The 15,612-nt window shown below is 41.5% G+C and overlaps 2 protein-coding genes across 3 annotated transcripts; one reads left to right on the forward strand and one right to left on the reverse strand.

The window, feature by feature from the left end:
• Window positions 1-420: 420 nt before the first annotated feature.
• Window positions 421-14,986, forward strand: gfm1 (G elongation factor, mitochondrial 1). The gene is made up of 18 exons (XM_039823606.1): window positions 421-619; window positions 760-912; window positions 1,030-1,162; window positions 2,388-2,592; window positions 4,739-4,855; window positions 5,117-5,267; window positions 5,830-5,984; window positions 6,068-6,152; window positions 6,252-6,389; window positions 6,958-7,059; window positions 7,155-7,211; window positions 7,302-7,439; window positions 7,839-7,921; window positions 12,744-12,906; window positions 13,060-13,204; window positions 13,309-13,469; window positions 13,594-13,647; window positions 14,534-14,986. Exons 1-18 carry the CDS (start codon window positions 545-547, stop codon window positions 14,663-14,665), a joined length of 2,247 nt encoding a protein of 748 aa, XP_039679540.1. The 5' UTR covers window positions 421-544; the 3' UTR covers window positions 14,666-14,986.
• lxn (latexin) lies at window positions 7,982-15,579 on the reverse strand. Of its 2 annotated transcripts, none has more exons than XM_039823633.1 (7): window positions 15,182-15,579; window positions 10,907-11,083; window positions 10,747-10,809; window positions 9,887-10,061; window positions 9,455-9,591; window positions 8,712-8,774; window positions 7,982-8,260 (listed from the first exon to the last, which is right to left on the reverse strand). In XM_039823633.1, the coding sequence occupies exons 1-7, from the start codon at window positions 15,332-15,334 to the stop codon at window positions 8,144-8,146; spliced, it is 885 nt and encodes a 294-aa protein (XP_039679567.1). In that variant the 5' UTR covers window positions 15,335-15,579; the 3' UTR covers window positions 7,982-8,143. The 2 variants fall into 2 exon arrangements, with proteins under 2 accessions (XP_039679567.1, XP_039679568.1); XM_039823634.1 differs by lacking the exon at window positions 15,182-15,579 and adding an exon at window positions 11,380-11,521.
• Between the last annotated feature and the right edge of the window lie 33 nt (window positions 15,580-15,612).

The following is a 15,612-nucleotide window of genomic DNA, read 5'->3' on the forward strand; positions in this document are numbered from 1 at the left end:
AATAGAAACGTTGGAAATAGTAAAATTGCAGTAGGCTACTGCAATAATTTATGCATATCATTTTTTGTTTCATATTGTCTTTTTTGTTATATTTAATATTATGCATTTTAACCATTGAATCTATGTTTTTAACATGTTGATGCCTTAATCTGTTTCGAGTTCTCTAACAGCACTTGAAGTCAGCATGTGTCTTGTCCATGCGCGTTTTCTCCCTATAGTTTTCTCGGAGTTTGTGATTTGATGTATTTGAATTTTAGCCTCAAGGTGGAAATATAAACATCCATATAACTCAAGCCCATTGACAATATATATAAACGCTCAAACCCCACATCTTCTTTGTTCCACTAAGTTTCATTTAAAATGGCATCGTTTATTTTCAAAGAACGCAAACATTCGTTCTTTTGGGACATCTGTGTTTCCGTAGAGGCGGAAGTAACGTTTCACAACCAGTTCACAACCAGGCCCCGGCGTGACTTTCACCGGGTTGTCAGAGTCGGGGGTAAAAGAGGAGTACGACCACCCTGTGCCCAACCAAGCAGTCACAATGAGACTACTAAAAGCGTGTCTGTCTTTGGCAAAAACGCATCTTTTGGCGCCAGGAAGCGTCACTCTTAAAAAGGTAACAAATAAAGGTGTCTGCAGTTGAACCGATTATATCATCAAGCCATCTCATACTGCTCTGCCAAATTTGCATTTCACAATTGGTAAACAGCCAGAAGGGGGTTTGCATCTTGATTTTCCTCTGTTCGATCTCTACAGGTGCTCATTAACAGCTGTCGGACATGTTCCTCTGGTATCTTTCCCAACGAGAGGATCCGCAACATCGGGATCTCCGCTCACATCGACTCGGGGAAGACCACCCTGACCGAGCGTGTCCTCTTTTACACCGGCAAGATAGCAGAGATTCACGAGGTGAGCGCTGAGGCGGACTGTGTGTTTGTGCATGAATGGAGCTGTTGCTGTCCGGTAGAGGTTCGCATGCCTAACCGTTTGCATTCATGGGCTGTTGTCCTTCCCTGGGGTTTGTAGGTGAAGGGGAAGGATGGTGTTGGAGCCACTATGGACTCTATGGAGCTGGAGAGACAGAGAGGCATCACCATCCAGTCAGCTGCTACATACAGCGTGTGGGAGAATCACAACATCAACATCATTGACACACCAGGTACTACACGTTGTACATCATGTGGGGCCGGTGGCGACAAACGTTTGCATACGACCCCCTGTTTGTTGTAATTTTTGGTTACATAATAATGCAGGACTTTACTCAACGGGCTACTCTAAGTCGCTACTAAGTTTAGGGACTTGCGAGGGACAGTTTAAAAAATGAATGGGGTAAAACTGATCAGCAGAAGCTGAGATTTTAATCCTAGTATAGGCCAAGCACCACACGTATTGGATCTGACATTTCCCATGATGCAACTTGATAATGTTTCTTTATTAGACCCCACCTGCCTGGTAAATGCCCATGTTCTTAAAACCAAATGCATCTGGTTTGTAATGCAGTCTTAAAGCCCAAGCCAAGGTAACCCTGATGATCAATAGGTACATTTCTCAGACTTTTGAAAATCATCTACAAAGTAGGTGGAGTGGCCCTTTTATGGCCCATACCCTCTTGATATTGTGTGTAAAGGGTCCAAGTCTTGTAACATTTCATGTAGGAAGAAAGAAAAGTTTAATCTTCATAGCTTTGTGGTGCCAACAGACTGACTTGTGGGAATTTTCAATTGTGGTGTCAATGTTTAATTGTACCTAAGCTGCTTTGATTTCACTGATATTTTATCTGAGCAGGAGTAATTGTTCATAGTTAAAACTTTTAATGGAGGGGAAACTAAAAGTTGCTAATTTAAACTATTTTCAATCACTAGATTTGTACTTAATGGCTTAAAAAAAAGCAGAGATATTCAAACTGAATTGTTCTAAATTGTAAAGTAAAAAAAAAAAAGAGTCAAAAGCATGTCTTTTCTTCACTGTCTAATCATAGTCAGTGGCCCCACAGTTGTCCAAGTTGTAAGGGAAAGTTGACAATATTTCTACATGGTAATGGAAGTGCAACTGCTGTTAAATACACAAATGACTCACACAGAAACACTGTGAAATCTACAGAATATAAACAAACAGAAAAAGTTACTCAAATACAATAACAGATGTGAACATAATTAGTATCTACTTGTGATGAATGTATCTGTGCTTGCCTGGACACAGACAGCTTGTGCTATTGTGGTTTAGATTTAGAGTGCACATTCTAGCCACCATATCGGCAAGGGTCGGCCCTGCTGAAGTGAATCTTTACCAGCTCCAGGACTGTACCTCACAAGTCAAAGTAGTTGCTTTTTTAATGTTTACAGTACTTTTGTTCCTCAATGTCGCTGTCCCTGTTGTTTTTCCAGGTCACGTGGACTTTACCATCGAAGTGGAGCGAGCGCTGCGTGTGCTGGACGGAGCCGTGCTGGTCCTGTGTGCAGTGGGGGGAGTCCAGTGTCAGACCATGACAGTGAACAGACAGATGAAACGCTACAACGTCCCCTTCCTCACCTTCATCAACAAGCTGGACCGCATGGGCGCCAACCCCAGCCGAGCTCTGCAGCAGATGAGGTACATTATACCAACTACTGTAACTTATTAACCAAGCGGCTTCCCAGGTGCTCAGTGACCCTGTGGTTCCACTCAGAGTAGGGGTGCATGATATATCGACTCAGTATTGTTTATCGCGATATCACGTTGCGCAATATTATATCAAAAGTGTTTTGTATATTTTGTGGAGCGATGCGTCCCGTCCGTCAGCTGTGTGGCTGTACTTGTGTTCATTTTAGAGCCCGCTTGAAAACGCTGTAATGATCATGTTTCATTGGCCAGTTACCATGCCACTTGAGCCGCTTTCCGACCGGAGGGATTTTTGCAGTTCCTAGAACCCTTTTTTTTTTCTCGTGTTCCGACTGGACCAATTTGGGGATTTTTAAGTTCCACTGACCGCAGTTCCTGTATCTCTTTCAGCTCCTACTTGAGGGCAGGGTCTTTTCACTGTTCCCTTTTCCGCATAGGAACCTAGGTCAACGAGGGTCGGTTTTTGGGTACAGACAGACCAACAACGGGACAATTTAAAAAAAATTTGACATCTTATTCATCACTAAATTCACTTCTGACAACGTTTTAGGCAAGAAATGAACTGTTTAGATTTCAGAGGCAGGGGCGAGAGAGATACCCGTTTCTCTTCGGGAGACTTGTTTAAAATTATGACAAATATGCTATATACATTATATTTAGTATTTAGTTCATACTTTTTTTTGTTGGTGTATTTGTTTTCTGATTTTAATGCTTTTTTTAGACCGTTGCCGTGCTTGCATCACTCCCTTACCCCTCCTATAGTCCCTATGGCCACTTGGCCAGTGCAAATGCAAAAAATGGGAAAAACGGTTTTGGGAGTAGTTTGATCTGCTTAGAAGTGCACTTTTACTAGAACTACGTTCCTGTAACTACTTGGTCGGAAAGCAGCTTTGCACATGTTAGTGCACGTTAGCGCACGGGTCCACTATGCGACAAACCCTATGTGACATGCGCATATTTGGACCGATTGACAGTGTAAGTGAAGAAATAGATTAAGACAACAATACGGAATGAATCAGAAAAGCGAAATAAAAGTTGCCTTGTTCTGTAGACACGGTCGTTATTTATTCATTCATGTTGTACCAGTCCAATATGACTGTTCATATGTTTGGGCTCAGTAACCTGTAGAGACAACAGGAATTGTAAGGTGCCCTTACGTAAATCCTTCCCTACAGCACTACAAACTGGGCATTTCTGCCTTTATTGGATAGGAAAGCTGAGATATGAAAGGGGAGAGAGAGGGGGGAAGACAAGCAATAAAAAAGGGATTTCATATCTGAGAGCTTGAATTTGTCAATGAAAACCATGTGTAGTAATATATAATAATATTGAGGTGACGCATCGTGATATCGAATTGATTGGAATCGTTGACAGGATAATTGTAATCAAATTGAATCGTGAGACCAGTGAAGATTCACAACCCCTATCATGCATACCTGCCCACTATTAACACTTTTAATGGTAACGTTAGCCTACCGTTAACTAGCAGCTGGAGTAAACACGGTTAAAATGCTGACAGCTAAACGGTGTAAAAGTGTGTCTGTATTTTACTGTCGAGAGAGAGAGAGAGAGAGAGAGAGAGAGAGAGAGAGAGAGACCTTTTTCAGCCCTTCTGAGTTTGCAGGTATAATTATGACTGATTATTTTTCTGTATTGTCAAAGATACTTTTTTGGGGGGATTTCCGCCTTTAATGGACAGCTAGGTGAGAAAGGGGAGAGAGAGGGGGAAGACATGCAGGAAATCGTCACAGGTCGGACTCGAAACCTGGACCTCTGCGTCGAGGCATAAACCTACGTATATGTGCGCCTGCTCTACCCACTGAGCCAACCCGGCCACTGTATTTTCTTGTTGAGTTCTAAGTTTTTAGTTTTAATGTACGTACCTATTGTTGAGTTTGTGGTTTTGTACGGCCTCGTATGTATTTGTTGCGTAGTTTTATGTATTTCAAAGGCCCATCCTGGGACGGGCATTGCAAATCAGCTGAGGCTATAAATGCTGTGGTGTATGGCATTGGTTTATGCTAGACACCTGTCCCTGTACAAATAAACATTTAATAAAATACAAATAGACAATCCGCCTTGGTTTCCCTTCCTGTATTTTTGTTCTCACTTCAGACTTTTTCTTTGCCTTCCCCAGAACCAAACTGAACCACAACGCAGCCTTCGTGAGCATCCCCATCGGCCTGGAGGGGAACATGCGCGGCATCATCGACCTTGTAGAGGAGCGGAGCATGTATTTTGACGGACCTTTTGGGTGAGGGATTACCCTTGTGGTAGCTTGACCACGAAGAGATCTGTTTCTGTGTGAATTGTGTTATTTTGTTCTGCACTGTAATTTTAGCAGCAAGAATAGTTTTTACCATATATGAGACTGATTGATTAAAGACAGCTACAGTAGAATTCTAACACCATCGGGTATCAGTGACACAAATCATCAAAATCTGCATTTGTCAGATTACAAGTGTTAATTCTGTTCCTGATCAATATGATTCACTCTGTTTCTTGCTCCCTGCAGTCAAACTATCCGCTACGATGAGATCCCGGCAGATTTTCGTGCTGAGGCTGCAGAACGGAGGCAGGAGCTGGTGGAGTGTGTGGCTAACGCTGATGAAGTCTTGGGAGAGATGTTCTTGGAGGAAAAGATTCCAACCAACAAAGACCTGAAGGTTTGTGTCCACTACTTTCTGAGATATATTAATCTGGACCAAAGTAGTGGATCTAGCGGTGTTTATAAAAATAAGGCATCTTTGAGATCTAATTTTGACCAGTCTTCCTATTAAAGCGTGACATTGTTGGGCGCCCGGATAGCTCAGTTGGTAGAGCAGGCGCCCATATATATATATATATATATATATATATATATATATATATATATATATATATATATATATATATATATATATATATATATATATATACAGGTTTACTCCTCGACGCAGCGGGCCTGGGTTTGACTCCGACCTGCAGCCCTTTGCTGGATGTCATTCCCCCTCTCTTTCTTTTGCCTTTCATTTCTACAGCTGTCTGTCAATAAAGGCCTTAAAATGCCCAAAAAATTATCTTAAAAAAACCCATTGTTTTTTCATTTTAACTCAACAACCAAGACTTTGGCAACCAATAAAAAAAAATCCTTCAATCGCATATCTAAATTGGAACATGAACACTGAGTTTGAATGAAGAATAAAGATAATTTAGATGCCCAACACTCATCACATCACTGTCTTCCAGGCTGCAATCCGCAGGGCCACAGTGCAGCGTCTGTTCACTCCAGTGTTGGTGGGCACAGCGTTGAAGAACAAGGGCGTTCAGCCTCTACTGGACGCTGTCCTGGATTACCTGCCGAACCCCACTGAAGTCAAAAACTATGCTATCCTCAATGACGAGTGAGTATAGACCAGGGTCTATCTATAATCTCTTTCATGAGAAAATGTGTGCACTAATGGCCGTGGGTTTTTCACTGTGTTAGAGATGTCAGCGAAACATCAAAGATTCTGATGGACCCTACAAGAGACTCTGCAAAACCGTATGTTGGGCTGGCCTTCAAACTGGAGGTAAGATGCTAATCATCTTTTATCTCTGCAATTTTGCATAACAGGAACATCCTAATCCGTCATGCTTTGTTATCTCCTTGCGGTGTGTCTCAATATCAGGCAGGGAGGTTTGGCCAGCTGACATATGTGCGGGTGTACCAGGGCTGTCTGAAGAAGGGGGAGTACATCATCAACACACGCACGAGCAAGAAGGTCAGAGTTCAGAGGCTCGTGCGCCTCCACGCTGACCAAATGGAGGTGAGTACAAGCGGTGCATACATCACAGCACAGCAGGCTGTCAGAGCTCACAGTTTTCCATCTGTGGTTTGCATTTTAAACAGCAGAGGAGCATGACTGGTCAAAATGGTTAGGTTCCTCTTTTTGGCACCAGTCAAGTGTGTAGATAACAACCACATCCCCTGTGACACCACAGTTTCCATGATGTTTCCATCCTTCTTGCATCAAAACAAGACACTGCAACTATTTCATATTCAGTCCTATATTTTTCAGTTACAAAACACGACACAGTCATGACACATGAACCCTAACTCTAACCCTAACCATAACTTGTCATGACAAAAACCGAATGACACTTACTAAAAGAAGTGTTATGTCATAAACATTTATGACTTGTTTATGACACGTTCATGACAGTGTCATGTCACTCTTATGTAGATACCTTCAAGTAAAGTGTAACCAAAATTACTTTTGAATCAACACAGTCCTGAAGGTTAACGTCTTGACCTCCTTAATTATTATTTTAATAATTATACATTCCTTTGTGTCCTTTCTATCCATGCTGTTTTTTTTTTTGTTTTTTTTTAAGGATGTGGATGAGGTTTATGCAGGCGATATATGTGCTCTGTTTGGGATTGACTGTGCCAGCGGAGACACTTTTACATCCAGGACCAGTGCTAACCTCTCCATGGTGAGTAACTTTTTAGAAATGATTCTTCTTTTACTTCTTCTCTCCACGATATTCATGAGAATCTGGTGCTCATTTGTTATCCTTCTGTCCCACAGGAGTCTATTCACGTCCCAGAGCCTGTCATTTCCATGTCAATGAAGCCCACCAACAAGGTAAAAAAAATAATAATAATAATACTTTAATTTACCCTTGCAGTCTTAATCACATCTATAAACTCTTCTCGTTATCTTGCTTCCGACCAGAATGACCTGGATAAATTTTCCAAAGGTATTAACCGATTCACCAGGGAAGATCCGACGTTTCGAGTGCATTTTGACACAGAGAGCAAAGAAACCATCATCTCGGGCATGGGCGAGCTGCATCTTGAAATCTACTCCCAGGTACCCAGTCAGAGGATGTTTAGCATGTTCTGCATACTAGACGTCCTGCAATAAATGAGACCCAGACCTGTTTTGTCTCTGACTGATGGTGCTTCATATCTAGTTAGATTTGTGGACGTTTGGACCTGTCAGATGTAGCTCTCTTATGAATCACAGGTCTCTGTGGATAATTGTAACTGTAAAAAAGACATTGCTGCACCACAAACTAAATGCTACGGAGCTTCAGTCTTTTTGGAGTGAGGTCTCCAGACTCAGGAATTCATACTGAACACTAAATGGATACATCCTAAAATAGCACAGCATAAAAAAGGTTCCTCAAGTTTGAATGAATTGTCCCTGTAAAGATATATCTGATCTTGTTTCTTTCAATTTATTCCTGTATTGGTTTGTTGTTTTCAGAGGATGGAGAGGGAATACAACTGTCCCTGTGTGATGGGAAAGCCCAAAGTGGCTTTCAGAGAGACGATCACAAGTCCCGTACAGTAAGTGCTCATCTCTTGACACACACACAGACAGACAGAACAGCATAAACTGAGGCAATAGTCTGTATAAACTGTTTATTTAGGCTAAAATACAACAGCAACCAAAAGTACTACAAAAGTAGCACAATGTAAGGATATCATCATTATATATGACGCTTTTTACTTGCAGCATTCAGTCAAGCAGCAAGATGTTGTGATAGCAGTGTGACGAATGTCAGCAGTTTAGTTTGTGTTTGGAGGTTTTTCCCCTTCATGGCGGTGTGGCAGCTGTTCCATCTGCAGCACTTTAACACCATCTGGAGGAGACCAGGTGAACAGCAGCTTCCAGTGAATGATTTCCTGCAAAAATAACACCGATTGGCAAATTAGGAGATATCAAGTAGGAAAACCACACACAGTGCAATATTGAGCACGAGAGTAAGTGTTCTTCTCAACTAACTGGTATCAGACCAGTTTACTTACAGTTTACTGTAAGATGCCACTAGTGCTGCCATTATTATTCAGGTAAACAATTAATCATTTTAGTTATTTATCAAGAAAGTTTAGCAAACGTTTACGGCTTTATAAATGGTGTAAAGTAGCCTTTTCTTTAGTTACAGTCTAAACAATAAATGCTAAAGCAAAGCTTTGGATGTACAATAAGTTGTGGGAGCCATCTAGTTTTTCAGTCATTTTTATAGATTAATAAATACATTTAAAGATTTGTTTAGGGTGGTAATTAAAAATGTTTATTATAATAATAATAATAATAATAATAATAATAATAATAATAACAATAATAAGTGGCTACCTGGGACACCATCTCATGCAGCAGTATGTGACAGTCGAACTTCAGCTGGTCGTTCTCAGTCGCCTGCAGTAGACAAGGGAAAAATAAAGCCAAATGATAGAAACCGAGTCTAATACAAATGTTACATCCTCACATGGTGTGCACCTTCCTCTCCGCCAAAAACTTCACATCATGGCTGAATGGTTGGTCTGCCTTTGATGCAAAAACTTGTGACTGTATAGAATAGATTGTGCACTCTTCTTCTTCCATTTTTATTATCTAATACGGTATACATGTTGACATCAATTTGAAGAGACAATTTTATGTTTTTATTGCACTAAGAGTTTTACGTTTACGGAAAAAGACTTTCCATTACTGTTGTAAATGTCAAACAACCCTACTCATCACTTCAGTACAATACCTTGAAAAATATTGATATTCAAGACCATTTTCGATTCCACAGGCATAATATTTGGGCTTGCTGGTATCCTTTGCCTTTCCTTGTTCATTTGCCTCAAATGTCAAGTAGTTCATAACAGCACTCCTGCCGTTTTCTTCGTCAACCAAAACCAGTCGCAGAAGCTCTGCACTTGCCATCGATAATGAGCTAACACCATAACAAAAACCTTCAAAATTATAATATTTAACCGCAGCGAATGAGAAGAGTGAGTGAGTGACTGAGAGGAGGCAGGGCTATGCGGGCACTACAATTGCTATGTGTTGAAAACCCTACAGTAGAGGATTAATGAGCAAAACAAACCTACCAGCTGTGTGATGTTGGCCACCTGAGCCATGTTGTACAGAGTGTTTTCACTGGACTCATTCAGCATGACGAAGCTGGCGGCCACGATGCCGAGGTGCCAGAAAGGCTTCATGTCAGGCTCAATGTGACCGTAGCTGTCTGTTGGTCACAATGTCAGTGTGTTACAAAGGATGTTAGATTGTATAATGTATAGGTGTGGTGCTTGATTATGCCACATATATATGTGTCATATACACTGTGTGATCTCATAATGTACAGGAGAGTACGCCACCAGTGTTCACAATGTCGGTCTTTTGTGTTAGTATTGTTAGGAGTAACACGGAGTTCAAAAATCCCCAAACGCTGCAATTTCAAACTGCCGATGTTGTGCAATATGTGACTTTTTGTGTTGATCAGCAGCAATAGCAGGCAGGGTTCGTTTTCAAGTACGTACCGGGGAGATTTTGTGCCGACAGCAGGCCTGAGTTCATCTTGTACTGTTGGTACAAGGCCTCTTCTTGAGCTTTAGTGTTGATTTTCAGGAGCTCCTCACACGAGGCCTGGACCTGTGGTGAGTGCTGCCGTTCCCCCCTCGGAAACAAAATCTCTGCAGAGCAATTGCCCGTGGTCTGGATGATTTTAAAAAGGGAAAAAAAGGGGGTGGTGGATTAAAAAGAAGCAAATAGAAGAAAGGAAGGTTTGATAAGAAAGAAGTGTAGGGGAGTATACAGAGCAAAGGCGTAGTCCAGGAGTCAGCATGACCGCCAGTGAGTCAGTGTTGCACCACACTGCCTCCTTTTATCTTATGTTTAGTTAAATCTTGTCAAACCTGCCCACTCTAAAGCCAGAGAGTATTTACTTTACACAAAAATGTATGCCTAAGATTATCTTAAAATATCTTTCCATAAGCACAATGTGAATGCAAGGACATTGTCCTTTTTAAATATTGAGGGTAAATGCATGGAGTTGAACATATATTATGTTTTTCCCTATTTTGAGACAAACCAAATGAGCACTAAATCTGGCAGTGCAGCATGGTCAAGGGTTTTTCCATTATCTGATTCAGGAACCAAAATTGTAATTAGATAGGTGATTTTTGATCTATTGTTAGGGTGCTTTTTTAATATCTGGGCAGGGACAACTGACTCATTTACAGTTATTTTCTGGTGATTACGTAGCACTGTAAAACCCCAAGAAATTCAGAAATTAAACCAAATCTAAGGCACATTTGTGTACCTACCAGATATGTTAATGAAACTACTCTCGACTGACTGACTCATGGCTATACGAGGAAAATCCTAAATCATATCTTACATTGCCCATCAGCTCCTGCACTGAGATCTCCAGCTCATACTTTCTTTCGGAGTCTGCCACATCCTAAAAGGGAAGTCAGAAATAGCCACAGTTGGTAGACGTTTGAACTTCACTGTAAACTTAACTATAGTTAGTAGTATATAGTTAAAGTTCAGCTGACCTCTGCGTTTCCTCTGTGGATTTTGTGCAGTTGCAACAGCCTGTATGGAGAGCCGTAGCGGGTGTTAAGGTAGTGTTGTACCACTTGGGCTGCCCTCCGAGCAGGGTAGTGATTGATGTTCAGCTCTCCTGTCGCCATCACATTCTCTTCAACCTTCTCCTGCACTATTACTTCCTGCTGTTGTTCCAGAGAAAAAGTGAGTGCAGACAGTGAGTGAGGAAATAATGAAATGACTGCATTGGAACAGAAGCTGCTGTAATGAACAGGGATGGGCTTCTAATCCCTGAAGGACTTTGACCCCCCCCCCCTCCAGGTGTCAGCAGGGTGGAGCTTTTGTCTCGGGTCGGTTTGTCTCCAGATAAGAGGGGCCTCAGGCACAGGCACAACATCCATTGAGCAAAGTGGAAAGGAAAGCAAATATGTAGAAGTGTAAGAAACATGTTTAAAAAAAAAAAGTGAAAATATGATCTTGCCTTGATCTTGACTGAAATGCTCCAGCTTCCCTGCCTGCTACTTTGACAGGAGGAAAGTTTTATCTGTCGTTGCTCTTCATGCAAGTGGAAAGAGGACTTCCTTCTTCCTCTGACACCAGAGCTCTTTGAGGACTGGCCCCTTTTTAAAGAGACAGAGCTCTTTTCTGTTACTTCTTTATAACAGGAATGCAAGCAAATGTGGATCAGTCAGACTCCGATTTGGTGCTGCAGCAATGCAGCGTTTCAACTACAATTCAGTTAGGAAGGGCATTTCAAATATCAGTGATGAGTGAGAGCATTAATAATAATAAATTGAATTTATATAGCGCTTTTCATGGACTCGGACACATCAATGTGTTTCTTTAAATTCCAACACTGATATCTGATATTTGTCACCCATATTGGTCAATGTATTGGTCATTGGCAATGTAGGCTAATTGCAAATAGAGTCTTCATGGAACTTTATTTTAAGAACAACATGATGCATGATTTCAGCTGTTGCTATATTGACAGTGGTGTTAAGTGACATGTTCGTAAAGAGAGATGAAATACTCAAAACTCGTGGTCTTTAATAATAGTGCATTTGTACCATAGTACTGTATAAAATACTAATATCTGTAATACTTAAAACTAAAATATTTTTTATCTTAGAAATTAGTGTGTAATATAATTGGTCTAAAGGTCCCATGGCATGAAAATTTCACTTTTATGAGGTTTTTTAACATTAATATGCATTCCCCCAGCCTGCAATGGTGATAGGTGTAAACTGAGCCCTGGGTATCCTGCTCTGCCTTTGAGAAAATGAAAGCTCAGATGGGCTGATCTGGAATAAGCCAGGTTACCTCCCCTTTCTCTGCTTTGCCCACCCAGAGAATTTGGCCCACCCATGAGAGAGAGAGAGACATCATGGCTTTCAAACGAGCAAAGTGGCAGTTGGTCAAGGCCACACCCCCACCCTCCACCTTGACCCCACCCCTCTCTCCTCCTCAGTAGCTACAGATACAGAAATGGCACATACTAAGGAAAGCTCATTGTGGGACTGGCTCTAGTGGCTGTAATTCTGCACCAAGGCTGAATTTCGGGAAAGAGACTTCAGATACAGTATGAGGGGACCACTAAGGTCTATATAAAAGCATCCAAAGAGCACCATGTCATGGGACCTTTTTAAGGTATAATTATTTGGTCAAAATTGTGATTATCTTTTTTTGCTACTGACTGATGATTTTGGTACTGTAATTTGATTACCAATAGAATTGCTCAAAGATGCTTAAACAAAGTGGACTGTGATGGTTAAGTATGTAACCGATGGTTAAGGTGTGTCACACGGCTTCCAAATGTTGATATTTTGCCCCATTTTTCTGCAGGTTTGACTTCACTCATAAGAAGCAGAGCGGCGGCTCTGGGCAGTACGGCAAAGTTATCGGAGTCCTTGAGCCTCTCGAGCCAGAGCATTTCACCAAGCTGGAGTTTGAAGACCAGACTGTTGGAACCAACATCCCGAAGCAGTTTGTACCAGCTGTTGAAAAGGTTTGTTTTCCTAACTTTAAATGTTGTCACGGTAAAAGTACACTTATACGGTGAAATAACTTTCCAAACAATATATGTTACTTGAACACACAACAAGTTTAGACAAGCACTTGTTTGTCTTTCATTGCTTGTTTCTTCCCCGTCACGCTGCAGGGTTTCAGGGAGGCCTGTGAGAAGGGACCCCTGAGCGGACACAAGATCTCAGGAGTCCGGTTCCTCCTGGAAGATGGAGCGCATCACATGGTGGACTCCAATGAGATCTCCTTCATCCGTGCAGGAGAGGGCGCTCTAAAACAAGGTGACTCCTGCGTTAGACCTGTTCCATGTCATCTCATTCCGTTTTGGCTTCACGCCCGCTGTTGTCGGCGTATGTTAATGCTGGTTGCAATGTGTTCTCCTCAGCTATGGAAAAAGCAAACGCAACCATCTTGGAGCCAATCATGTCTGTGGAAATCGTAGCCCCCCAGGAGTTTCAGGGAACAGTCATTGCTGGTGTAAACCGCCGGCACGGTGTCATCACAGGACAGGACGGAGCTGAAGGATACTTCACGCTGTATGCTGACGTGAGTCCAGTTTAATTCTTCACATACTGTACAGCATGTATCTGTCTTTTATCTTACAGCATTTGTTCTCTCATCCTTCACCACCATTAGTCATTGACTAATTTCAGCCCGTTTCTTCCAACAGATTCCACTAAACGACATGTTCGGCTACGCCACAGAACTACGCTCCTGCACTGAAGTAGGTCTAACCTCAAAACACCTTTTTATGTGAAGTACATCTGTAGTCCATTATATTCTATATTCAGGATAGTAAATGTTATTCCCTGTGTTTATATATCGATCTTTGTGTCATTATTATGAAACTGGTTATCAAGATTTTCCCAGAAACTAAATGCTAGATAAACGTCTATTAATAATACACTAACTCTTTAAAATCATGTTTAGTTTCCCTAAACTTAGTCTCGCTTTGCCAGACCATCCACACGCTGCATAGTGGAGGAAGGTCTAACTAGTCCACACAGCATTCTGGGATGGGAGAAAAAAAAACGTGTTCTGGTTTATTGGCATTTCTTTAAGCCAATCACAATTGCTACGCTCAGCACAGAGCCGCTGTAAAATAGTTGTGCGAGAGAAAACTCAGATTGGATAGATAGTCTAGCTAGCTATCTCAATTTACCCTGCAGAGATCTGAGGAGCAGTAAACCATAGTCCTCAATAATCCACCAGAGTTTAAAATTCCAACACAAAGAAAGCAGAAGGATACGGACATCGGCAAAAATACATGCAGAACGTCAAGAATATAGACTTTTACTTTGTGATAGATACTTATTGTTTTGGAATATTTGCTAATCACTGTGCTTCACTGCCTTGGATGTTCAATTCCAGCATCTGTTGAGGAGAATTAAAAAATATAGATTAAAATGATTTTTTTTTTTATTACCTGGAGAAAAAAAAAATCCAGGAATTAGCAGTGTTTTTCCAGCCTTGAGTAGTGTCTGCAGTCTTCCTCTCTGGTTGTTGGCACAACCTCCGCCTATCACTACAGAGGAGTCTTAAAATCAGACAACTTCTATAATGCATTTATAATTTCAAAAACTAACATCCTCTATCTATTGTTGATTCAGGGGAAGGGGGAGTACACCATGGATTACAGCAGATACCAGCCCTGCCTGCCAGCCTCACAAGAGGAACTCATCCACAAATACTTGGAGGCTACAGGGCAGCTGCCTGCGAAGAAGAACAAGTGGAAAAGCTGAAAACTGTCCAATCTACCACACTGCATACTACTGGACTTTGACCACCGTCCCTCATCTTTACACACATTTCTGCCCATCATCAACCGTGACTCGACAATAAGGCTTTCATTTTTAGACGCCATGAAAAACTGACATTTTACTTTCGTAGCTATTTTTCCTCCCAAATGTTTAGCATATTTATGACCTTAATTTTACGACCATGTGACAGTGTTGGTAAGGAAAGCTCAGTGTTTTGACTTGAACTTAAATGGCTTTTATACTATGTACAGAATGGTCCTGATGTAATAATGACTGAAACAAAGCTATATATATATATCGGTCTTTTAAAGTGTAGTTCTTTTTCTGTGCAGATCATTCACGTCTCAACAACTTCTTAAAAACAGTTGATTCTTGGAAACCCACATTTTTTCTCGTACAGCAGCAGTCTGTGTGGCAATGTTGTAGATACTTCACATGAGCAATACAATTAATGAGCTACAAAATACATGAGAACCGTTCGAGCTAGTAACTCCTTACCTGTCCAAGGATCTCGGTTTTCTCCGCTGTCTCTGGTACGCTGTTGGGGTGAGCCCTCATGTCCGCTGAGTCAGCTTCAGGTCCGACGGTCACACTGGGGCTCCCACTTATCCCAGTTAACACAGCGAGAACCACGATGATCCTCAGACTCATTATCGTAAGCTGTAAAACACAGATGCTAGAGAAAAGGGGAACAACACTTCTGTGAAAGAGCTCAGGGAGGGAAATGACCCTCCTATGAGTGTGTGGAGTTATATAACAGAGGAGGGAGGGAGCAGAAAGAAGAGACTGTCCAGATCTTCCTGGCACAATCTGTTTATTTTTTTTCCATTCTTAACTAAACAAACCGCTCCACTTCATCTGGTTCTGTTCTTCCTACGCTCTCATGCAACTCACTTGAGCTGTCAGCCCCTAAATGTTTCAACAGCCTC

The sequence above is a fragment of the Perca fluviatilis genome, chromosome 2 (assembly GCF_010015445.1).
Source record: "Perca fluviatilis chromosome 2, GENO_Pfluv_1.0, whole genome shotgun sequence".
Classification (NCBI taxonomy): Eukaryota; Metazoa; Chordata; class Actinopteri; order Perciformes; family Percidae; genus Perca; species Perca fluviatilis.

What these genes read in the sequence shown, in the direction of transcription:
- gfm1 (XM_039823606.1), top strand. Translation starts at nt 545, where the DNA reads ATGAGACTACTAAAAGCGTGTCTGTCTTTGGCAAAAACGCATCTTTTG. An exon ending in TATGCTATCCTCAATGACGA is followed by an intron (nt 5,985 to 6,067) that starts GTGAGTATAGAC and finishes TCACTGTGTTAG; the next exon opens with AGATGTCAGCGAAACATCAA. An exon ending in AACTACGCTCCTGCACTGAA is followed by an intron (nt 13,648 to 14,533) that starts GTAGGTCTAACC and finishes TTGTTGATTCAG; the next exon opens with GGGAAGGGGGAGTACACCAT.
- lxn (XM_039823633.1), bottom strand. Translation starts at nt 15,334, where the DNA reads ATGAGTCTGAGGATCATCGTGGTTCTCGCTGTGTTAACTGGGATAAGT. An exon ending in AAACCGAGATCCTTGGACAG is followed by an intron (nt 11,084 to 15,181) that starts GTAAGGAGTTAC and finishes CTGGAACAACAG; the next exon opens with CAGGAAGTAATAGTGCAGGA. An exon ending in TGCATGAGATGGTGTCCCAG is followed by an intron (nt 8,261 to 8,711) that starts GTAGCCACTTAT and finishes TTATTTTTGCAG; the next exon opens with GAAATCATTCACTGGAAGCT.